Genomic DNA, 25,000 nt, shown 5'->3' on the forward strand with positions numbered 1-25,000 from the left:
TGTGCGGGGTGAGGTCACACGGCTATGCGAGAGGGGTTTTGCGCGTTGCATTCTGGGTAGCGTCTCCACCCGGAGCCACCCATATTCCCCTCGGGGTCTTCATTCGGCAAGAGAACGACTGTCACATACTTTGGACTTTTTTCACTGTTACCCAACTGCAGTCTGGTTATGTTTTTATGTCCCATCACCATGGTGCACGGTCTGCAGGCCATTAGGGCGTCACTGTTTGTCTGTAAACACATTCCTGTGAACACAATAACTCAAGAACAAAACATGATAGAAACTTCATACACGCATGCATTTGCATATTAATGAGGAAACTGATTTTATACTGCAACTCCTTAATGCATTAAGATAAGGCGTTCATATTAACACAGCCCATGTTATGTGAAGACAAGGATGCTGACATAGAAATATTTGCCAATTAGTGCATTAATTAGCTTAATGAATGACCCCATTAGCATAACTGGTTATGTTTAATATATTATGGTGATTATGATGGGACATTAGGCAGCTCAAGTGCTTCTTGTTACATTATTGTACAAGTGAATCCTTTACATGAAGAAAAATATGAGGCCAGATGAGTGATGTTTTTAAATCCCCTCCTATAAAGGCTGTAAGTTTCAGTCTTGATTATATCCATAGATAGATAGATAGATAGATAGATAGATATTTCACAAATGATTTGGATCAACACTCCAACTTACATTCTTTAAACCAGTGGTTGTCAAAGTGGGGTCCGGGGACCTCCAGGGGTCCTTGAATGGGTTCCAATGGGTCCACAGCAAAATGAAGAATAGGTTAATTTCTCTTTTAAATCCTTCCCTTGAAGAAGATACAATGAGAGAATGTATACAGACGACGTTTTTTTTTTTCATAGATTTCACCCACAGACAGTTATGTAATTCTGTACCAAGTCATATCTAACAACAAAATTTTTCTCAGATGACATTCCTTAGGATAAAATCAAATGTATGTGATAATCCCTTATTTAATGAGATTTCCAAAAACTCCTCTTGCCATCTTTTGACTGTGTTTCTCTGTACATGTTCCTTCTGTGTTGTCAATCCGAACATCCATTTTTCTAGTCTATTTTTTCTGTTTTTGCCAGTCTATCTGTCTCTCTCTCTCTTTTCTCTCCTCTTTCTAGTCTGTTTGCCTGAACTCGTCCCTCTAGTCACTTAACCTCCCAGCATGTCCATTAGATCACAACTGGATGATTGACGGATGATGAACTGGATAATAGGACACGCCACATCGCTCTCCTTTCAATCTCTCACCTCATTTCCTCCTTCCTCCATCCATCTCCACTTCTCCTTTTTTCATTCCCCCTTTCGCTTGTCATTTTTCTCCTCATTCCCACTGGTCCCAGTACTGTGGGTTCGGATCATTTCACTTCCATTTCCCTTTTCCCTGTGGCTTGGCGTCGGATGCCCGTCCTTTTCTCTCCCTCCTCCCCTTGTCCCTCTGTCCCAGACCATATGAGGGCAGTTCCAGGGTATTAGATGTCCCCCCCTTTCTCACACACACACACACACACACACACACCCTTGAGATCACGATTCCTGGCACTCCTCTTACCCCCCTCAACTCCCCAGTCTCCCCCACCATTTCCCTCCAAGCACCTCCTTTCCTCCACCCTGCCCCCATAATTCCCCCTGTTTCTCCCTTGTGGGGCATTAGACTCCAGCTAGTTTTTACCCCCCACCCCCCACCCCTTCCCACTCTCACTCACACACGCACACACATGCACACACACGCACACACACGCACACACACGCACACACCTGCTCCAGAGGCGGTGGATGCAAGCCAGGTGCCAGTCAGTTGGCGCTTTGCCCAGAAATGACTGGCACTAGCCTCGACACGTGTGCGGGTCTAGGCGCAGAGGGGCTTGTGTGTGTTTTTGTGCGCTTGTGTGTGTGTGTGTGTGTGTGTGTGTGTGTGTGTGGGCCCGGCCTTGTAACTCTTTGGCAGGGGACGCATGCCTCACATGCCAGGGATGAGTAAAGCCACTGGGGTTGATTCACGGCAGTTGCATTTGAATACGCTGCGTTACACACATTTGTGTGTGTGTGTGTGTGTGACACGCATGAACGTCTCGGTGCGCACACTTCCGGCTGACCATGTCTTTAACACCCATTACCCGTAAGGTGCTGTGATTATGAGAAATGATGTGTGTGTGTATATATAAACCCTGTCCTGTGTGTGGTAGAGAAGAGAGAAAATCATTCCTATTCAGTACACAGATCCTCTATGCAGTTCACTGCTTTACATAAATACACTACATGTCCTCAGTTTAAACTTGAAGTGAAGATTTGGACACTGTGAAATCCATTAGCCAGGATGCGGGAGCAAGGGGCAAGCAGACGGTAAGAAAACATAAGAGCATGTCCTCTTTACGCAGAGTAGCCCAAGGGATAGAGCGAAAGATGAAGGCAGAGAGAGAGAGAGAATCCCTTATATCTCTCCTGAGCTCTTACTACTATTTCTTTTCCCAGCGCTTCGCTCTTACACAATCCTTCTCGGTCACAGGAGTTTTGCGAGGGCTCCGAGGCCCTCGCACTGCTTACGATTCATTGCTTGTAATGTTGGGGATCCAGGAATTGAAGCTTTTTCTGCTCTTGTTCTCGTTGTAGGTTTCTCAGGAGAGTTTTATTGAATTTTAGAATGAATGTAAAGAGAGAGAGAGAGAATTGATTCAGATGAAAAGCAGGAGACAGAGAGGCAGGGAGAGAGGGAATTCAGATTTGAAACTTGGAGATAGACAACAGAAGAGAGAGAGTCAGAGAGAGAGAATTCAGTTTTCATAGAGACAGAGGAAGAACAAGGGAAGGAGAGTTGATTTTTATTTTGCTCCATTTTTTTCTGCTTTTCTGGCAGAATGTGACTGTGAGGGAATGAAAACAGTAATTATCATTTTTAAGCAGGTCATGTTTTGATAGCGTCATATTTCATTATGCGTCGCTGGGAAATTAGCATTGCTAAACAGGCCAGCGGGCTGAATGGTCTAATTAAGCAGCAGAGAGAGGAGTGTGTGTGAGAGAATAAGTGTTCAGAAAAAGATTGGAGTGTGTGCACGTGTGTGGCCTTCCTTTGTATGCGTGTGTGTGTGTGTGTGTGTGTGTGTGTGTGTGTGTGTACATGCTCATGTGTGTGTGATGATCAGCATTCCCTCAGCGTTCCTGATGTTTCTTGGAGAGATGAAAGCTCGCTGTGTGCTTTGTGTTCATTAGCGTCTCACTATACCTGTGTGATTTGTACAGCCTGTGTCTGAATGGAAACTCAGTGAAGCGTCAAGGCGGGAAGTGTGTATGAAGCTAATGTACTGACTGCCTTGTTAGGGATGATTGCTGTATAATCGGTGCGAGCTAATCAATGGAGGTGGTCCCAAGTCGCTCGTAGTTCTGTATGAAATTCAGAGCTAAATATTCTATATGGAGTTCTCATGTGGCCGTAACACTAAAGCACACTAGAGTCTTTGTTGATGCTTCACATGATAAAAGCATCTTTTAACGAGCCTGTAATTAATGAGCTTTTAATTAGAGGGAGAGAAGATGAATGCAATATGGGTTTTTTTGCGTAGCAGGGAGTCGGTTCTTTGTCTGAAAAGATGACAGTGATGACGGTGAAGGTGGCGATGCTGATAAAATTCACAGAGCCCCCCCCCCCCCCCCCAGGCCGCTAAACCAACGTCCCCTCTCTGTGTCCCCCGTTCCAGTACCAGGGAGCACGTGACCCCGGAGATGAACAAGCTTCGTCAGAGCCTGAGGAGGAAGAAGCCCACCTACGTCCCAGAGGCCAGCAGACCGCACCAGTGGCAGGCCGACGAGGAGGCTGTGCGCAAGGGCAAATGTAACTTCGCTGTCCGGGTAAGGATCGAGCTGTTGGGGCCCTAGCCCATAAATCTAACACTAATTGACTATTAACCGAGCAGCCGAGTGTTCAGAGTTGGGTGACTTTTCCTATTTTCATTCAGTGATGTGGCGGTAAATTAAAAGGTGGGCAAACAATGACTTCCAGTTGGTGATCATCATAAGGCCAGAAATCACCATAATAAACAAAAATCAATTTTATTTTCAGAAAAAAACATTCATTTATGCTTTTCTTTTCCCCAAAATACCCTATCTTCATATAACTTACATCAGTTTGATACAGCTTACTATTATGGGTACTATGAATTTATACCATAGTACGCATAATAGCAGATTTACAGTATGTCAGTCTAAAAAGGTTGATGAACTCTATTTTTCTAATAAAAAGGTGGGTTTAGGTCTACTGCATCCCTGTATCTGGATATAAATCTAAATACTGGACCCTAACCCAAATCCTACCCTAACCATTGCTGAACATATTAAGCACATAAGCATAACCTCAGCAAGTGGTACGTAAAGGAAATACTTTGTTGTCAGGGCAAGGCCCCTAATATAATACCCTAATCACACACCAGACGGCCATACATATACAGTCCAGGGACAAGTGTAACCTCCCTGGCTGGGTAAGGAGTTCAGCATTACACCCCAACATGAACCTCAACCCAATAAATCAGGAGGCCGCACCCAAGGGCAAATGAAAGTTTTCTGGGTTCAGGCCTTTACCACAGTACATTAATCATACCTAACATCAATGCGTGCTCTATGAGGACGCTGTATGAATAACAGCTGCGCTGGATCCTCATTTATTCAGTGCTTTAGTACTATCCATAAGTTGTGTGTGAACATCACACAAAGGAGACCAAGATAAGGGAATCTAAGATGCCCTATTTAAACCTTATAGGCCTGTTCCATAACTGCAGCATTGTACGCCGCATTGAAACACTGGCAGCCCATCACTGGCTTTGCCTAGACCATAATTTTTGCATGCTGAAATATCTGGGATGTTGATAGAAGCTTTTACAATATGTGACAGCTAAACACTAGTTTTCCATGTATTTTAGCACTGTAATAGTTTAGTTTACTCTTGTTGACAACAGATCTTTGATTTGAATTATGGAAAGGAATGTGCCAAACAGCTCTTCAACAACATATGTAAATATACCCCAAAATGAGGTGTTCAAATAAACTGCATGCGGATTGGGATTGTATGTAATGTCTCCTGTGCATACCACGCTTCTAGCTGGCTCTTGCATCTAGTGCCTCTCATAAACAATCTGAACACATGAATATTCGTTACATCTATTATCAGGGCACAGTGGTTTTGACCCTTGACCTCCTTGTATTGGTTGGTTGCTTGCACTATTGGCGATCAAGGAATGTAAGCCTATGCTATTGTTACACTCATACCATAAATGAGTAAAATGTTAAGTATAATGTGATGTAAACTATCCATAACCTCACTACTACTACTACACTAATACACTAATTCAAATGCAAATGACTAGATGTAGAAAGATTACAATTAAAGAGACCGTCTAATAATCTGAAACCTCACAGGTTTGATCCTTGTGTCCTGCCAAAGTGTCCTTGAGCAAGACACTGAATGTCTAAAATGTAAATGTAAATAGAAGCAATATTAATGGCCAATTCACCCATGACTTGCTCCGGTCTCAGCATGTACTGTATGCCAAGCGATGAGAGCCGGAGTGATTTGCCGGAGAGCTGGAGGGACGACGACAGAAAGAGATGGAGGGGAGAGAGGGAGGGATGACAAAGAGGTGGAGTTATGGATGAAGGCGAAGAGAGGAAATGACAGGGTGAGGGATGAGGGCACGCCGAGGGGACAGAGAGCTGGGGGGGGGGATATAAAATGAGAGAGGGAGAAAGATATGGGATTGGAAAAAGAGAGGCGAAGAGAGGGAGGGCGGAAGGGCAATGTGGGAGATTGAGAGAATGGAAGAAAAGGAGTCGGACAAGACAGAGAGAGAGATAGAGAGAGAGAGGGAGAAAAAAAGGGAGTGGAGTGTAGGAAAAGACAGCCTAAGTGGTTGGGGCAGGCTAATGGAAAATGGTCCTGATGGTAAAGCTCCACAGAGTTAGCAATGAGATGCGCAGTGAAGTGGAGTGCCAGTCGATATTCATACAGCAAGAGGTGCAAAAATCTCTCTCGCTCTCTCTCTGTTATTGTTTCTTTAGTTTTCCTCTCTGTTTCCATATTCATGTTTTCTTTCATCTATCCAAATGGATTTGCGTGACTCATGCACCATCAATGCCTCTTTATACAACTGCTATACCTGAGTGTAGAGAAAAACAGTCTCTGAGCTCAATATTGAGCAGAAAAGTTGACTTAAAGGAATACAGCAAGGTTTTGGGAAGGTTAGACACCAAAATCATCCATGTGTCCCCAGTAGATCCTTTGCTCCAGTGCTCCATGCTAACAGTTTAGCATACACTATGTTGAGTGATAGTAGGCTACTAGCATTATTCAAAGTAAAAAGACTGACCCTTAAATAAAAAAAAATACAGTGTTTTTTTATAATATGGCCTGTAGATTCATATTTTAAAAATTAAACATCATATAAATAAAACAATATAGCTGATGTAACCAGGTTTGTTTTTGGAACTATTTCAGGTGAGCAACCATGTATTCATCCGCTGCACACTGATTTTTAGCTGTACACAGTCTGCCATGTCGCAACACCTTAACTTCCTATGGAAACAGGGAAGCTAGTCAATAATAGAACTCTCACTAACACAGTAGGTTATTTTTGTATCATATTTCATGTAAATTGTAGCAATCTCCTACACAAATCTGCCAAACTTGGCCACATATCATTTAACTGCTTCAAGTTCTTGTTTCCTCACTTAAATGCCAGTGGCCTATCACTCACCATAGTGTACGCTAAAGTGTTAGCATGGAGCCTACTGTCACTCGACATAGTGTACGCTAATACGCTAAAGTGTTAGCATGGAGCCTACTGTCACTCGACATAGTGTACGCTAAAGTGTTAGCATGGAGCCTACTGTCACTCGACATAGTGTATGCTAAAGCACCGGAGCACCGGTGGAGCACCGGAGCCAACGATCTCACAGCGAAACATGGCTGATTTTGGTGTCTGTGATCTCATGGTAAGTTGACCAATAGGCCTATCTCTGAAAAACTCCTGTAAACTCGGTGTACTCCTTTAAACTAGCATCCTTGACTTCCTCTGTCCCTGTCACTTGACTTGTGACTGGAGCAGAGCTGTGGGAGTTTTAATTGTGTCCCTGTGGGCTCTCCGTACGCCACAGGGCAGGACAGAGACAGACGGGTAAAGGGGACGTGAGGCTGTAAAATACTCTTCTTCCTCTCTCTTGTCCTCATTATCAGCGGTAACATGTGGCTGTAAATACAGTGTGAGTGCTTATTAGCTGCTCACTTTACAATCGCCTGTCAATTTCATAGCACTTATACAAGTACTGAGAGGGACTAATGAAGCTTTTGGTTTCGTGTCACTTTTCTCTCTGTCCCTCTCTCTTGTTCTGACTCAGTTGTCTGTGTGTGTGTGTTAATGAAGGGGTTGTGTATTCACTGTGCAGTGAGTATCAGCAGTTCTATGTGTGGGTTAAAGGTGTTCATCTTTCTTTTCTATCGCTGCCTCACTCTCTCTCTTCCGTCTATTGCGTGTGTGGGTGAGTGTGTGTGGGAAAAGGTGAATTTTGAAAGTGTTTGTTGTTGCACTGCCCTTTGTGTTTTTGCAAGATGTTTCATTAGAGCACATCTAAAGTCAAAGTCTCTCTCTCTCTCTCTCTCTCTCTCTCTCTCTCTCTCTCTCTGCAGTACCTGGGGTTGGTAGAGGTGGAGGAGTCGAGAGGGATGCATGTATGCGAGGAGGCAGTGAAGAAGCTCAAAGTTGTGAGTATCACACACACACACACACACACACACACACACCGTGCTCCAGGCCCCTGCTGCAGTATTGGCTGTACGTTTTGTTGTATAGAGCCAGTTGTACTCACCCCAAGGATCTACAAACTTCGCTGGAGCTCATTACAGACCTCATCGCACCATGCTCATGCAGCATAGCATCGACCAAAGGCACAAACACACACACACACACACACACACGTTCAATACTCGCTCTGCAGTTACCTCGCTCCCATCTCTCTCAGGATTATAGCTTGTTATTTTCTCTCCAGCTTTCTTTACCAATTCCATCTCCCACATCGCCCCTCCTTATCCCACATCTGTCTTTCTGTTCGTCTATATGTCTGTCTGTCTGCCTGTCTATCTGCCTTTCTGCCCGTCTGTCTTTCTGTCTGTCTGTTCTAACTACACCCAAGAGAGCAGAAAATAAGATTATGGCCAACACACACATACATACAAACACACACACACAAGCGCTGTTTGGACCCCCGGGAAGCTAGATTCAGACAGGGAGCGTGTGAACAGAGTGACACAGACTGGCTGGTGTCAGACACACACACACACACACACACACACACACACACACACACACACACAATGTAGAAAACAGGAGGCTCGGTCGCTTTCTTCACAATCTTCACATCTGTTCTTCGCTCAGCTACTGTTTTTCTTGCTCTAAGTGGGATCAAACTGAGCTATTGAGTGAAAAACAGGATTGTCCGACAAACCCGTTAGAGCCGCGTGTGAATTTGCGGCACCGCTCGCTGTATTCAGCGTGCAGCCGATTCCCCGAATCGGCTGCGGTGCTTTCGTTGTGTCATCTGACACAACGAAAGCACCGCTTTGTCGGAAAGAAATCTTGCTGGAAAAACTACCTGAATGACAAATCAGCTCAAAGTAAATAGGTGCAGGGAAATTGTTTCTCGTGTTCATCCTCCTCTCCCTCTCCCTCGTCTCTCCCCACCATTTTCTTTCATTTTTTCTCTCTCTCTCTCTCTCTCTCTCTCTCTCTCTCTCTCTCTCTCTCAAGCCTCCCTGCTGGTTCAACACCGCCTCTCTCTCTCTACCTCTCTGGGATCTTCGGTCTATCTCCGCATCTCTTTATTTAGCAGCGCTCGCTCGCTTTCTGCTTCCACCGCAGTCTCTCAGCACGGAAAACTTTCTCTCGGAGTTATCTTTTTTTCGTTTGATTCCCCTCTTCCGCTTCCTCATTTAGGTTTTCCTCTCCTTCTGCGCTCCCTTTCCTTCCATCTAACTCTCTCTCTCTCTCTCTCTCTCCCTCGGTGGGATTATGCAAAATCCCGTCTCCTTATCGGTTTGCTACGCTTTTCAAAGCCATTTCCTGCGGTGCTCTTGCTCTCTCTGTCTGTCTGTCACTCTGTTTCCCTTACTCACATACACACATGCACACACACACACACACACACACACACACACACACACACACATATGCACACTCACATGCACGTGCACGCCCACGCATGCATCGACATACATTATGCACCCGCACTCACATGCACACACACGCAATCGGGCGCTCTCACACACACATACACACACACACACACACACACACGTAATTTTTAGCCAGTGTATTTTTAGCCTGGCCCATGCTGAGTGTGTTATTAGCGCTGCCTGGTGCCCTCCTCTGGAGAAATGACTCTTAGTGCCAGCTGGCACAGTTTGTACCTCTGCCCGCCTCTCCGCTCTCTGCCCACCACTACCCAATCTGCTGCACAAGACCGGGCAAATGGGACGAGAGCGAGGACAGTGCTTTACGTAACCCTGGCTAGTCGTGAAAACCGCTGATTCGGTCGGTTGGAGCTTGCTGATCCTGAGAATGGAGGTCGCTCGGAAATGTTAAGAGAGATCGTCAAATGATGGAGAGACATTCAATATGTAACGTTAAAGGAATACACCAAGTTTTTGGGTCATTTACCCATGAAGTAATGAGAACATAGACACCAAAATCATCCATGTGTCCTCCATAAGTTGTTTGCTTCAGTGCTCCCTGCTAACTCTCTCTCCCTCTATCTCTTTCTCTCCAGAGTGGGAAAAAGACAGTCAAGGCAGTATTGTGGGTGTCGGCCGATGGGCTCAGGGTGGTGGATGACAAAACTAAGGTAAGCGAGCGTGTGTGTGTGTGTGTTATCTCCTCCATCCTCTCCTGGTTTCATCCTCCCCTCTCTCTCCTGCTGTTTGCTCTTCATCACTCACTCTCTGCAAGAAGCTGAAAGAGGGGAAATCTGCATCAAGCAGTCATATGTAAGATACAGCACATGGGTATTTTTTATCCACTACATGATTTCTGTCTTCAGCCGCCACAGATTCTTACCTCTGTGACAATCAAACGGCTCATTTACATTCGTGTCACTCTCTCTGTGTGATACACCAAGGCTGCAAGAAGAAGAAGAAAACAAAGAGCTCACTACTCAAAAGAGGACAGATATATCTCTTCAAGCCTTCTGATCCTCTTGGCTTGTCATCTCTCTAACAGAGACTTTAACATGCATCAATCTGACAAACAGACAAAACAACAACACAAATCCACACACTGCCAGATACTCCCATCAAGTGAAGAGCAATGAAGAAAAACAAATCCAAGGCACACTTCTCGTAGAAAAAAGAGTTTCAAAGCCTTTATTTTTTATCTAATACATGGCATCACAGATTTAAAAGCTGCATTGCAGCATATGCTGGCCTTGCTCAGGGTGCAAAACCCCCATGAAGTGTTTATTTGAATAATAACATGATACTTTATTGATCTCCGGGGGGGAATTTGCTTTCTCTTTTTCCTGGCCCCCTGCTCCGGGGAGGTCAGAGCCAAGGGGCCAAAACTGGTCTTGGCTTTTACAGCCAATGTGGAAGTCCTGGGAGAGAGGCTCCCTCCGCCCCTGCTGGCTGGTTGCAAAACAACTTGAAGCTCCACCCGCCTCAATAAAAGTCGATGGGACCAAGGGCCGTCTTAGTATGTAGTAATGTAGAATCTAAAGCCAATAATAGCTAATTTCATTTCCTCTAATGTCTCCTCTTATGGTGATTTTTATTAAATAATTGGACCAGCTCCCGGCTACATGGTGCTGTGCTGTATCACTTCAGGCAGTGTGGGCTGGCTTTTCCTGCAGGCTGCACCTGTTCTACCCTTTTATTTTACCGCACAAACTCCAGAAATACAACCTGGCAGTGGTGTGAAACCCCATTTCCTGCTCTTCAAACAGGCCAGTGGAAAGGCATCGGGTGACATCACAGCCACTTTGTCTATTATTTTCTACAGTCTATGGTCAGAGGTCAGGGCCCCAAAATGCACTAGCCACTAAAAATTAGCCACTAGTGCTTATTTTTTAATCACTAATCATTACTTTGCCAGTTACTAGTCACTATTGTAATTTTAGTAGTTGCTATATAATAGATATTAGTGACTAATTTGGTGTTTAGTAGTCATTTTTCTTTTTAATAAACACTAATACTTTCTGACTCGTGGATTTTCCAACCTCCCAGTCTGGCCCAGTTTGATGATGTCACCTTTAGGCTGACAACAGAAGGACCCTCCATGCATCAACTATCTTGATGTTCCCAGGCTAGTTTGGGCCGTGTGTGTGAGTGTGTGTGTGTGTGTGTGTACGTATGCAGGTGTGTCTGTACGCATGTGCATTTGTGTACGTGTGTGTGTGTGTTCAATTCCAGACCTGACATACGTGGCTCATGATTGCTTGCTGGAGGTGCTTATTAGGGGAGGGAAGATCAAGTAAAAAAAAAACAACACACACACACACACCACACACACACACACACACACACACACTCACACACACACTTGAGCGCTGTCTGGTGGCTAGGGAGGCCTCCTATAGTGAGTGCAGCTAGCTGTGGATCTATTGAGAGCAGAGCAGAATAAAGGGCAGCAGAGAATAGAGGAGAGAGACAGAGCTCTCTCTCTCTCACTCTCTCTCTCTCTCTCTCTCTCTCTCTCTCTCCCCCCCCACACTCCCCCTCTCTCAGTTTTTTTTGTATGGAGGCCACACACATAACCTCACCTCTCCCAATCCCCCAGACTTACTGCCCTCTCCTCCACACTGCTCTCCTTACTTTCTCTCCTTCTCACTGGTATATTGGTCAATTAAAAGTTGGATAAACTCCAGAGTTTCAGTTTCTTGAAAAGATGCTAATTTCACATCAGTCCAATACTGCACATTATCATGCTTATGAATTTAGAGTGTAAAGATGCATATTGGCTTACAAACATGAAGAAACTGAGTTTTGATGTGTTTACCTTCTAAATTTAAATCACTTTCTCCTTTTCTTTCCAACCTCACTGCTTCTTTACCTCTCATGTCAAAATGTCAAGTGGATTTCTAGCAAACTCTTGAAAAAATGAAATGCAAATTATGTGTGTTTCCATCAGCTACGTTGAAATGAATAAATAGGTTTCCTAAACATATAATGTACCTTCATCAGAAAACAACGAATTGATTAATATTGGGCAAGTCATCCAAAGACAAAAACACCTGCATTGTGGGGATATCTGGGATGACAGCAAAAACACTGCTATGTCATGTATTTGACAAATGAGTTTTCATTGATATTCATCGCATAATTTCTTCATCAATAACTCTTCCGCTTCAAGCGAGTGTAAAAATGAGGAAATTAGAAATTCTAGAGAAATGATATCAACGTTTTTCCTTCCCATTCAGCATTTGTACTTCGATGCATCATAATTAGCATAAATATACTTGGTTGTAGCGCTCACTTTTTACTCCTCAGTCATCTTTTGAATCAGCAAGGAAGCCCCCCAATAACACCCACACAACCACTATTCAAAGCCTTTCCTGCAAACCTGTGAATGTGTGTGTGTGTGTGTGTGTGTGTGTGTGTGTGTGCATCCGAGACGCAGCTCCACATGACCTTCATGAACTAATGGATGAATGGAGTGAAACAGTAAAGTATTATTCTGTTCAATGCCCAAGATGAGACACCCGGAGTCACATGCCTACTGCGCTGTGTGCCTCCTTTCAGTGATGCGGTGACATGAGTCTGAGTCACCTTTACAGACACACACACACACACACATCACACACACACACACACACACCATCACTGCACCTTTCATCTAAAACACACCACACAATCCTACAGAACGAGAACAACCTGGAAAACACACCAACACACACTGCACGTTTCTCAAAACACAGATAAACATGCAGCAAAACATACTGTACCACTGCCCAGGAAACACACACACATGCTCACACACACACACACACACACACACACGCTCTCTGCCCAGCCTTTCACCTCGGTACCAGCAGCCCCCTTCATTCACTAATTGGCGCACAATGAATGGCCCGTTATTCTTCCACCTCTTTATCCTCGCATCCCTCCTTCTTTTCTCCTCCTTTCCCCCTCTCCTTTCCCCTCCTCGCCCTCCTTCTTCCTTTCTCCTCATCCTCCCCTCTCTTTGTTCCCCGCGACATTGGAGGAGAGGAGTGCGGAAGTGCGCGGATGAGTGTGTGAACCCTCTCTTTCTCTTTCTTCCCGTTCTTCTCCCCCTGCGCTCTTGTTTTCCCACTCTTTCTCTCTCGGTGAGTCAGAGGGGTGAACGAGGGGAGGGGAGGGGGGGGGGGGCCTTAATGTACATAGAGAAAGAGAGGGGCCCTCTTAGCCTCCTCTATAGTCGCTATAGACACTGAGACAGGCTGAATAACCCCTTTATAGACGGACGGACAAGTGGTGGAAACATCCCAGAGATTAAAAGAGGTTTCAGTGTCATTAGGCTGCAGTCATTTTCTTTTCTTTCACTGGTAGATGTGTAAATAGGTGACGGTGAGTAGGGTTTCATGGGGTTAACGAAGGCTGAGAGCAGTGTGTCAAGTATTGGATCGGTCCGCAAGCTGGAGCGCTCAGTAGTGTGTTCATGTTTCCCATCAGTCATCGGTTGAGCTGATGGTTAGAAAAATGAAACCGTGTCAAATGCGATTTGAGACGATCTAACTGCTGAAGCGATTTGATTGACTTGTTTTGTGTGAGCCGTCAAATCTGATTCTCTCTGACCTTCACTCTTTCTCTCTCTCTCTCGGTCTCTCTCTCTCTCTCTCTCCCTCCCTCCCTCTCTCTCTCTCAGGACCTCATTGTGGACCAGACCATAGAGAAGGTTTCTTTCTGCGCTCCGGATCGTAACTATGACAAGGCCTTCTCCTACATCTGCCGAGACGGCACCACCAGACGGTGGATCTGCCACTGCTTCATGGCTCTCAAAGACTCGGTGAGGGGCCAATTAACCTTCCATCCGCCCTTCAGGGGTTTCCTCTGTGTTGCAGTTGCTCTTCAACTTACTTTTTTTTTTTTATATCTCAGTGCAGAAACCAAGTGAAGAAATTCAGTCTGTAAGCTTGGACAGAGACTTATTAAAACTGATCAGTGCTCAGGACCTGACAGAAGCAGACTAGTGACCTATTGTGAATCTCTGCCCATGATTAAAAGTGAGGCTTTATTCTATAGTGAACATTGAAGAACTGGACAGTAAAGAGAGTGAAATCTTGCAAAAATGGCAATCTAGGAAGACCTCAATCTGCATTGTTTACTGTACATTCTGCCATACATGATATCAGAAACTTGCAGTATTAAATACAGTTGAAATCAATTAATTGCATTGTTCAAGTGTATAATAGCAATAATATACAGGTTGTGCTAATTGTTGGCTGGGATGCAGACACTTGCTGTTATGGTTTGCATGATTCCAAGCCTCTGGTGTTTCCACTTGACCAACCATGCGAGCTTAAAGAGGTAGAAACTAGAATAGCACTTGAACCAGTACCGTAATGGTCCGCTGTGGTTTCAAAGCCGAGGTGGTTTCATCAACTCGCCAGACTGCCAGAGTCAGATTATTAATCCGGACAGAACAGAGCGCAGCACGGTCCTCCGGGATTAGGAGAGGGGATTAGACAGGAGCCCGGGGAGTTATCTCTCCATCTAGCTCTGTCTGCCTCTATCTCCATCACGGCCTCTCCATCTCTCCATCCCTATCTGCTCATCTCGAACCGAGTCGCCTCGGTGGGTGTCACGGCTGCCTGTGGAGAGGGGGAGGGGAGGGAGGAGAGGGAGAGGAGAGGGAGGGAGGCTGAGTAGGAAGGTAGGAATTAATTGCGGGCAGAAGGGTGGAATCGGTTGCAGTTCGTGCAAAAGGGCGTGAACTCATGTTGATGTTTTGACAGCAGAAGAGATTTTGAGGCTGGTAATTGCAGCCTAAACCGAGCTGTTTCAGCGGTTATATTGTATGCAGTTGATTTGAGCGTCGACATGCACAACAGTCACACTTGGACACACATTTTCTGGAACTTGAACTGTCTAGAAGCAAAGTTTACATTCATGTTTTCTGTCGCTGCCCTCTCCGCTCCACCAGGGGGAGAGACTGAGCCACGCGGTGGGCTGTGCCTTCGCCGCCTGTCTGGAGAGGAAGCAGCGGCGGGAGAAGGAGTGCGGCGTGACGGCCTCCTTCGACGCCAGCCGCACCTCCTTCGTCCGCGAGGGCTCCTTCCGCATCAACTCCTCCTGCCAGCAGGGCGGCAGCAGCGAGCGGGACGACATCATGAAGCTGCAGGATAAGAAGAAAGGTAGGGAAGGCATTTGAAAGCGTCCACACAGAAGAAATGTTGCCTCGTAAGCTCGTACTTTGAAGTGTGGAAGTTGTAAACACGTCACGGTCAGAAATAATATGAAAATGGATCCTCCTTCCCTTTTTTTCCTCTTTCTCACCCTCTCCGTCCTCCTCCCCCTCCTCCAGACCCGCCCTCTGCCATCCCCGCCCTGCCACCCGGGACCGCCTCCCCGCCCGAGGGTGCGGCGTCCCCCGTGGAGCGCCCGGAGCCCGGCGGGCCCCACGCCATCCCTCGCCGCCACGCGCCCATCGAGCAGCTGGTGCGTCAGGGCTCGTTCCGGGGATTCCCGGCCCTCAGCCAGAAAAACTCTCCGTTCAAGAGGCAGCTGTCACTCCGCCTGAACGACCTGCCCTCCACGCTGCAGCGCAAGACCGACTTCCAGGCCAAGAACCCCGGTGAGTCGAGAAGTCCTGAACTCAGACTCACACATGAACTTAGGAGAACTGAACTGTGCGCTCCTGTTTAGCTGGGTCAAAGGTCGAGCGTCTACACCTCCATTCTAGCCCCGGTGACCCCTTTGCAGAAACACACTTCTCTGTCAGTCACACTGGTTTTGAAAATTGATACTACATATAACAGAGCTACGATTAGACTCATTATAGGTTTTTGAAGGCCAATACCAATATTGATACTCTTGGACTGAAGCTGCCACTAGGCCAACATTTTGTGCCAGTACTCAGTATGTTCAAATTTGACCAGTTCCATGTCCAAAAATTACAAGGATTCCGTATTCTGCCAGAATTTTACTCCACAGCATGGAAAAGCCTCTGAAAAAGCATTGAGACTGTCATTGTAAAACTCTCCACTGGAAGCCATACTGATGAATTTCTTATAGCTGTGTTAGCAGCTCCTTAAGGCAGAGCGAGGCAGGTTTCATTGCAGGTTTTACTGTTGAGTAGAATCCTCCCACACCACACTGGAAGGATTTCTCTGGTCAGCCATCTGAAATAAAAATGAAAACAATAAAGGCATATTCACTAGCTGCGGTCAGGGAGGAGCCTCCATCATATCGGAGGTGGATGACATGGCCTATCCGATTTTTAATAAAAGGCTAATATTGGCCCCATCGATCCTCAAACCAATATAACGGTCTAACCCTAAAGAGAGTTCTGTGCTTTGCTACAGAAACTGAGGTGCCTTTTACACCTTCCATTAACATCCAGAGATGATTTAACCACATTTTCACCTGGCATTAAAATGCATCTAGTATCTGCATTGAAATCAGAGCACTGTCTCTCTTGCAGACTGTTTTTTTCTTTCCTTGACTTCAAAAACGATCTTTAACAATTAGCATGCTGGTCTCTGTTGTTCCTTTGCAAATCAGAATCTTTTTGTGGTATTTCGAACAATACAGAAGTCAATACAAAGACTCTGCTTTCCACTTGCGTCATCAGTGGGCGTGGATTGGAAACGCTGTTGCATTTTCTGTTCAATGTGGCGGCAAGGCGTCACTGAGCTGCTACTGGAGGGGTTTGATCAGATCGTAGCATCAATCTTCAGCACATCATCTCAGATGTATTTATGTTCATATGTTGATGCAGATAAGGTGCGATCCTTCGGTTTAATCCTGATGCTCAAGGTGCGCGCTGTTCAGCAGATGAGGGTGGAGATAAAAGGCGGTTGTTATGTGAAGTGTTATCATTAATGCTATTAGTAACAGTGCTGATGGCTGCGCCCGTGTGACTCTGAGGGCCCTTGGGTTTTCACTAAGGATAATTAATATTCACTGTCTTACCCCTTACAGGTTGGCATATGCACACACACGCACACAGTCACACACATATAGACACACCCACTCTGTAGTTGCACAGGATCAGAGCTCACTAACAGGGCTGATTATAGTCATTAGGAGAGATGAGAGAGTTGACTGCGGGACTCCTCTGATAGGAATATTAAACCATAACACCCAACTCTCATGGTGGTTATATATATTCCAGTGGTGGTAGATTTGATGCAATTTGAAATCCCCTCTCTCTCTTCCTCTCCCCGTCTCTCTGTCTTACACTAACTGTCTCTCTCTCTCACACACACATGCACACACTAAGCGGTAGCAGCCAACTCCATTGCCTCCCTGCTCCCTTGCGGCTCTCTGAACAATGTGTGTATTGATCTGTGTGGTCAATCAGCTGTCCTGGTTAGCCAGAGGCTTCAGCAAGCCTTCCGCCGGCCCTTAAAGCTGTCACTGCACTCAGAGGAAGGACAGACACACACACACACACACACACACACACAGCTGTACCCAATTCATTCAAGGTCATAGTATGTTCACTCCAGCCCATGCATGCTACTCCTTGCACATATGGAGTGTCTGGAGTGTGTCTGAGCCTCATGGGAAATTGAAAAGAACAGAGAGAGACAGAGAGAGCGAGACAGAGAGAGAGACAGATCACAAGGCCAGTCTTTGCAGAACTAAACGGAGAGTTCGTCTTTAATGGTCGACCTTACATCCGCCCCTACTGCCCTATGCACCCTTTGCTATAATTCAAGGCCTGTAGCCACACAAAGCACAGAGATGAGTGAGAGAGAAATACAGCAGTGGGCTTGTATAGCATATTGGGTAGAGTATGGCACTAGGCCACCCAAGGTAAAAATGAATGCATTGACTTTTACTTTACCCTTCACTCCTCTACACCTGGGTGCCATGACTGGGTGCCATGAAACTTCATTATGGTGTGGTAAAAGTAATTTTGCACAAATTAACTCTAACTATAAATCTTCACTTTAACTGCGATTGTAATCTCCCATAATCCTATTTGCATGCAAATTAGTTTTGATGATGTCACATGATGGGAAAACTTTACTTCTGGATTCTTTGTCAGTTAGTTTACATGGACTGCTGTGGTATTCACAGTATTCCCATGATGTCACATGCATTTCCAAATTCCTACCAATATGGTGCTTTACAATACACACAGCTCATTGGCTGTGTTTGTCATTTGATTACAATCACCTGTTAATTTATTACAATCACCTGTTATTTTCCTACCAAGATGGCAGTGTGGTGATAACAGAATACTATGAATAGGGATGTACAGTATATAGAACTATGTATATATGTATATATACTGTATATGCTGTTGCTCAATCTTTTTATGATCATAAGACTACATATCTAGCATTAAAACAAAGCACATTCTTGCTTCTAATACCAATGCTGTAATTTATGTTTGCTAACAGTTCAGTTGCCAACATTAGGTAACAAGCCCAGCAGACTAACATTACTGTATTCTCCATAGAAGAGATGAAGGCAGCTGATCAGCTAGGGAGCCAGACAGCTGAGATCCCATTCAAATAAACTGACAGTTAATTAGGCCTACATGGCATTTGTGTGAATGCACCGTGAGACTGTACAGCATCAGTGTTTGTTATTCCAGTTTTCAATATAAAATTCACATCCAGACAGGCAAATATCTGACAGACACCATGCGATTAACCGCAATAACGGAGAGAAAGACAAAGAATACAAATAAATATGTACATAAAAGATTGGAAATACAATAAAATGATCCGGGATGAGGGTGGCGGGGGCAGAGAAATTGTTTAAGCCACACTCCTCGATGGGAATACATGCTCAGAGTAGAAGAGGAATGGCTGCCATCGAGAGTGTGATGGTGGCTGTGCAGATTTCCTTTTTAATATATTAATAATATGAAGTCATGGTGCAAAGGGGGAGAGGAGGATAAAGAAGAGGTGGAGGGAAATCAAAAGGGAGGAGGAGGGAGGGGAGATTTCAACAATGCACTGATTCTCCATTTCTATTCGTCACGGTCTCTCTCTCTAAGGCCTTAGTTGTGTAGGGAGGGACCAGGGGACAGGGAACGAGGAATTAGATGTTATATCTATTTTTATCCGAGGGCTGTGCAGGATAGGTTTAAAGCTGTAGTCCACACCAAAGGAGAAACCAGAGGACGGGAACATTATGCCGCCTAATCCGTCGCAGGTCGGATCAGTTGCATGTACTGGGTTGAAAACATGGCTAAACTAGGCTAAATTCACCTCTGTGGAGTCGTTCCCAATACGTAACCCACAAGAAGCAGGAGCATGACATAACAGATTAAGGCCTCCAGACTATTCTGTTAGGACAGGAAACATTCTTGTGACTGACTATGAAGCTTAAGAAGAAGGTCCTGATTAACACAATGTTATGTTTGTCTTAAGAGGTTCTTGTTTTTTTTTTTGCTGCTTTGTAGGTCAGCGGCTGCCAGCCTCAAACTTTGCATCCGCTCCAGTTTCTTCGCTTTTTGATGCTTACTGGGTCTGTTACACAAATGAATAAACATATTTTCTTCCTCTTTCTCTCCTCTCCTCTCCTCTCCTCTCCTCGCCTCCCCTCCCCTCTCTCGCTCCATTTTCTTCTAGTTCCAGAGATGGACATGGGGGTGCCGTGCGAGGGAGACAGCAGTATCAACGCCCTGTGCAGCCAGATCAACACCTCCTTCACCAAGCCCTCGGACGAGCTCTTTTGCAACCCCTCCTGCTCCGCCAACGGCCCGCCGGCCTGCACTGTGCCCCCTGTCTTACCGCCCCCGCCTGCACCGCTGCAGGGTAAGAACGAATTAATCAGATCAGAGACAGAGACTTAACGCTTGGACCAAGTATAAAAATTGTACAAGAGTTGGTAACGTTGGTGCAGAGGCTGAGTTAGTCAGAGATCACAGTACATGGTGAATCATACACCTGGTGTAAGTACAGTAAGACATGTAAACTATATACAGCATGTATATCACTTGACATAGATACATTCAATATGTAGATGTAGAGTAGGTCAATCTACCTCTTGTGTTTATCTGTTCCTTCTTTAAGTATAGAGGAAAGAGAACTACCTACACAGTGGAATAGGGGAACATTTCCATGTGTTTCTTCTTCTTGTTCTTCCTCTTGTTCTTTTTCTTCTCCTTCATTTTTATTATACCCTGTGTCAACCAATAATAATGCATTCTAGAATTTCTAGAAAAGAGCCCAGAATCTGAAAAAGTTGTTGACCTCTCCTCCTTTATCTCTATCTCTCTCTAGCCACTTCTTCCTGGGTGCAGTCGGATCCGCCACTCCACTCTCCCCCTCCGATTTCCGTGGCGATGCAGATGCAGATGCAGAGCGGACACAAGCGCACGCCGTCCGAGGCCGAGCGGTGGCTGGAGGAGGTGGCCAAGGCCGTCAAGGCCCAGCAACAGACCCCTCCCCCGGGCCCCACCATCCCCACCATCCCGGGCCCGCCCTCCATGTCCAGTCAGCCCATGTCCAGTCACGCGGCCATATCGGCTGCCCCGGTGTCCACTGTCTCCATGTCCCTCGGCTCCATGTCCAACCCCCTCATGTCGGGCCCCTCCTCCGTCTCAGGCCAGCCCCCTATGCCCCTCCCGCCCATGTCGCTATCATCGGTTCCCCTTATACCGGGCCCTCCAATGTCGGGTCCCCCCATGTCTCTACCCTCCATGTCTATCCCCACCATGTCCGGTCCTAGCATGTCCGGGGCCCCCATGATCCAGCCCTCCCTCCCCGGGCCCCCAGGCTCCCTCCCGAGCTCCATGCAGCCCTTCCCCCTGGCATTCGACACCACCCCGGCCCCCGTCGGAATGTTCGCCAGCCAGCCGGTCCAGCCGGCTTTCGTCCCCATGCAGACCTACATGCCGGGCCTGGCCAGCAGTATGACCTACCCCAACGCCAGCGTGCCTGTGGTGGGCATCACGCCATCACAAATGGTGGCCAACGTCTTCTGCACCGCTACCGGCTCGTCCGGCGGGGGCGGTGCCATGGGCTCGGTCGTAGGAGGAGCCAAAGTGGGGCCGCTCGGAACAGTCGGCCATCACCATTCTTTCCCTGGAGCGACCGGTGCGGTCGGACATGCCGGAGGGTTTCCCACGCCACCGTTCACTTCCACCCAGCCGCTATCTACAGCCGTTAACGGCCTCCCGCCGCACAGCAGCACTCCGCCTAATGCCGGTACGTTGGCCCTCCAGAACGGGACGTCCAACAGTGGCGGGAATGGCGGCAGCGGTAGCTGCTGGCCACCAGAGGGCAGTCAGCTAACGGCCCCGGTGGCCTGCGATTTTCAAGAAGCTGAGCGTTTCGAGGCCAAGTGGGCCGCGCTGGAGACCAAACCAGCGTCTCAGCAGCCTGGGAACAAGGCACCGGCTGCAGCCGCCAACCCGTTTTCCAACGATCTGCAAAAGACGTTTGAGATCGAGCTCTAAGCCAGAGTTGGCCTCTCAAAGCCGTAGCGAAAGCCTGTGATAGCCAGGCGCTAACTCCGGCATCTCCGCATAGAATGGGATGCAGGTCCCCGAACTAGCCCAGCGTCCGACCCGTGACAGCCTAGCAGCCTGCCACCAGCTCTCTTAGGAGTCGATGGTAGAATGAAGTTAATTGCTTTCTTTACACTCCCATGAGAGCTGGGAAGGAAGCCGGCAGATTGCTAGGCCGCCATCGGAGGATCAGGTCTCTAGCTCACTAGACTGGACCCAGACAGGATGGACTGACCCCTTCCACTCCTCCTCCTCTTCTCCTCTCTTCCCTGCTTTCACTTCTCCACTCTGGATTTACTTTACCTGCTCCAAGTCCCTGTGAATGTGTGCCCTGCAGGCAGCAGGGGGGGGGGGGGGGGGGCACAGTTCAGTGATTTCTTTAAAAGGGAACTCCACTAAGATGCATTCCACTCCCATGAGATGTTTTTGGCTGTTTTCTCCTTGGCGGACATGGAGAATTTAGAGGATATGGCTATAACACAGGGTGTACCAAGAGGCAGAGAAGATTTTTTGACTGATAAAGGGATTGATGCTGATATTAGCCAAGCACAGCAGAGGTGTGGAGACCTAAAAGGACTAGCCAATGATGTGAGACCCCACCCTACCAACCCAAAAGGACTTACTGACCAATAGTAGAAGAGATTGATGGCCAAAATGATTTTATTATTTATTGTATTTTATTTTTTGGGATCTTAACAAGTTATATATATTTCGAAAATCAAGTTTTTAAAGCAGTGTTTCAGGAGCGTGTTGTTTTTTCCCCCCTGTATTTATTTTTGTTGAACTGTAAAGAGGAGGGAAACAGACAGCCGGACAGCAGATGCAATTGGGCAGCAGAGGCGGAGGGAAGAGGGAGAAAGCATTGTGGGAAAACCGAGTCACTCGATTGAAATACTATGTAACGAAAACCAAATTGCCAGGGCCGACAGTACAGCGGTATGTAGTGCGACCTGTAGGAGAGAGAGCAAGTGTAAATAGTGGCATGCTTCTTCCACCCATTAGCCCTCATGTATAACGCTCCGCCGCTGCTCAGTCCAGACGAGTCAGTGCGACTTCACTTTGGCTTCACTTTCTGTTGCTAAAGCCCCAGCTTCAAGGGCGCTGGGACACGAGAAATCACTTCAGGATATCCAACACAGACACTCTGGACTGAAGTCTGGACCACAGTACAGCACAACTCAGCGTAACTCTCCAGAAGACGAACCCAAGGAACTTTAACAAACTCAGTGGAAATTAAAAACACTCTACAGCACTGTGTAACTGGTTGAAAAAAAACAACAACGATGCACTACATTCCAACATTGATAAATGCTTTGAAGAGTTCAAACACAGGGTATAGTCACATCACATACAAGACATTAGGAGTGTGTGTTCACTACTACTGTATCAGTAGCAGCAGTACTGTGTTTATTACAAACTGCAGGATTGATAGTGAAAGGGAAGAGAGAGGGGGAAATGAGCAGTCCTTCAGGAGGGCATCGCACAACAAAATAACAGAGGGAAATAAAGGATATAACGCTGATGCATAACTTTGGTGGAAAACCAAGTTTTGAGTTGTGACCGAACGAACAGGAACTATGGCATGGCAGAGGAACAGATGGTTGGAGGAAAGGAAAGGGGGAAGGAAAAGCTGTATGTGAGAGACTGAAGGAGAGAATGGGGTTATACCTTTTAGAAGAATGAGTCGGAGGATGTCTGAAGGAAGGCAAGTGAGATAAGATGTGATGAAAGAGAGAGAGACAGGAGGGGGGGGTGGGGAGAAAGAGAGAGGTCTAGTGTGTGAAAATATGGTCAACAAAGACACATTCATGGCGTAGCTCACAACCCGGGCATTGTCAGCCATTTTTAGTCAAACAGCCTCTTTTTTTTTTTTTTTTTTTTACATCTTCTTTATGTCTACCCAAGACTAAAGGCCAAGCCACTTCAGTTGCAGCATCATGTTCCCACCTCTTTAAGCCTGCATCAAAAACGACTCATTTTGATAATATTTAAGGAGTTGCATATTATATAACTACCGCCCTTTCTTTTATTCTAAGTATGCGCAACTCCCTATATAGTTAACCGAAACTCCGACAATGTCTTCAAAGCTTTATGTGTTTTGACTTGCAGTTTGTGGCATGAGTCATACAAGTTTGGGTCTATTCAAGAAGATGCAACATTAGTAGAAATGTACTGTGTAGAAGGGCTTTTCCATGTGAGGCGTAGAGACTATAGGCTGTGTTGTTGCTCTGTACTATATGTTATATTTCTTCAGATGAGCGGTGATCAGACTGAACACGCCCCTGCCCTGCAGAGCCATTACGTTCCTTTGGGAATTCAACTCTATGAATCTGGTCTGCCACTTATTAGGTTTCCCGCTCATTAACTCCATACAGCTTAATTGGCCAATCGGGGATCTTCCTGTGGCTTTGATCCTGTCTGATTGGCCGCCTCCTAAGAGGACGGAAATTTATGCGCCGCGGGCCCTAATTTATGCGATCTCGGCTCCGCCCAGGTTTTTCTCCTTTGTTTTTTCGGACAAATCGATACTGTATTTCTTCTCCCGCGAAACAAATCCAAATTCCTCTCTCTGCCCTCCTCTCTTTACGAGACAAGACCGAGTCACTCATGAAATTGATTGCTTTTATTTCGTTGAAGATGTAGTTTCCCCCCTGGACTTGTTTGCACGCCCTCCAAATTATAAATGTAGGTTAATTGTGTTCCGCATTAAAGCAAACTAAATGACCTCATAAACTTGATTGTAAAACCATAGTTTAGTGATGGTAACAAAACAAACCAGTGGAGTTTATTTTTAATCTTTATTTACAGAATTTTTGTATTTAAACCTACATATTTGTATTATAATTACATTGTACAAAAGATAAATAAAGTAATATAATATTACACCTGCTCATGTTGTGTGTGTGCGAGGGTTTTTTGTCTTTCTTTCTCGGACACAATAGCTACAGTGGTTCTCTCTCTCTCTTTTCCGTTCTCGCCTCCTCTCTCATCACTTCTCGTCTTTGTTTCTCTTTCTCTTCATCTCTCTATCCTTTTCGTTCACCTTTATGCTCTTGTCATCTCCGCCTCCTGAGATCTCAGCTGCTGTCAGTGCTCCTATGTCTCTATAATCGATCTGTCTCTCTACCTCCTTTCTTTCCCTTTCTTTTGAAATGTTGCAAAAAATAAACTGTGATTTAGGTGCGTTTCCATCAACTGGGTTGAAGTGAATAAATAGGCTTCCTGAATGTCAATAAAACACAATGGAAAGTCTTTGTTGTTATTCATTAATGTCAGCCATGCTTCATGTTTTTTCCATTCAGCTTTTGTAATTCGACTATAATA

The 25,000-nt window shown here is 46.0% G+C and overlaps 1 protein-coding gene across 1 annotated transcript; it reads left to right on the forward strand.

Moving 5' to 3' along the window:
• Positions 1–3,746: 3,746 nt before the first annotated feature.
• numbl (NUMB like endocytic adaptor protein) lies at positions 3,747–21,625 on the forward strand. The gene is made up of 9 exons (XM_071513501.1): positions 3,747–3,872; positions 7,696–7,770; positions 9,831–9,905; positions 13,901–14,041; positions 15,179–15,389; positions 15,560–15,829; positions 19,794–19,979; positions 20,448–20,670; positions 20,896–21,625. The coding sequence occupies exons 1-9, from the start codon at positions 3,747–3,749 to the stop codon at positions 21,623–21,625; spliced, it is 2,037 nt and encodes a 678-aa protein (XP_071369602.1).
• The last annotated feature ends 3,375 nt before the right edge of the window (positions 21,626–25,000 follow it).

Source organism: Centroberyx affinis, unplaced genomic scaffold (assembly GCF_046629955.1).
Source record: "Centroberyx affinis isolate AG114_WGS23_722 - 3 ecotype Tasmania unplaced genomic scaffold, CSIRO-AGI_Caff_v1 ptg007238l_1, whole genome shotgun sequence".
In the NCBI taxonomy this organism is placed as follows: domain Eukaryota; kingdom Metazoa; phylum Chordata; class Actinopteri; order Beryciformes; family Berycidae; genus Centroberyx; species Centroberyx affinis.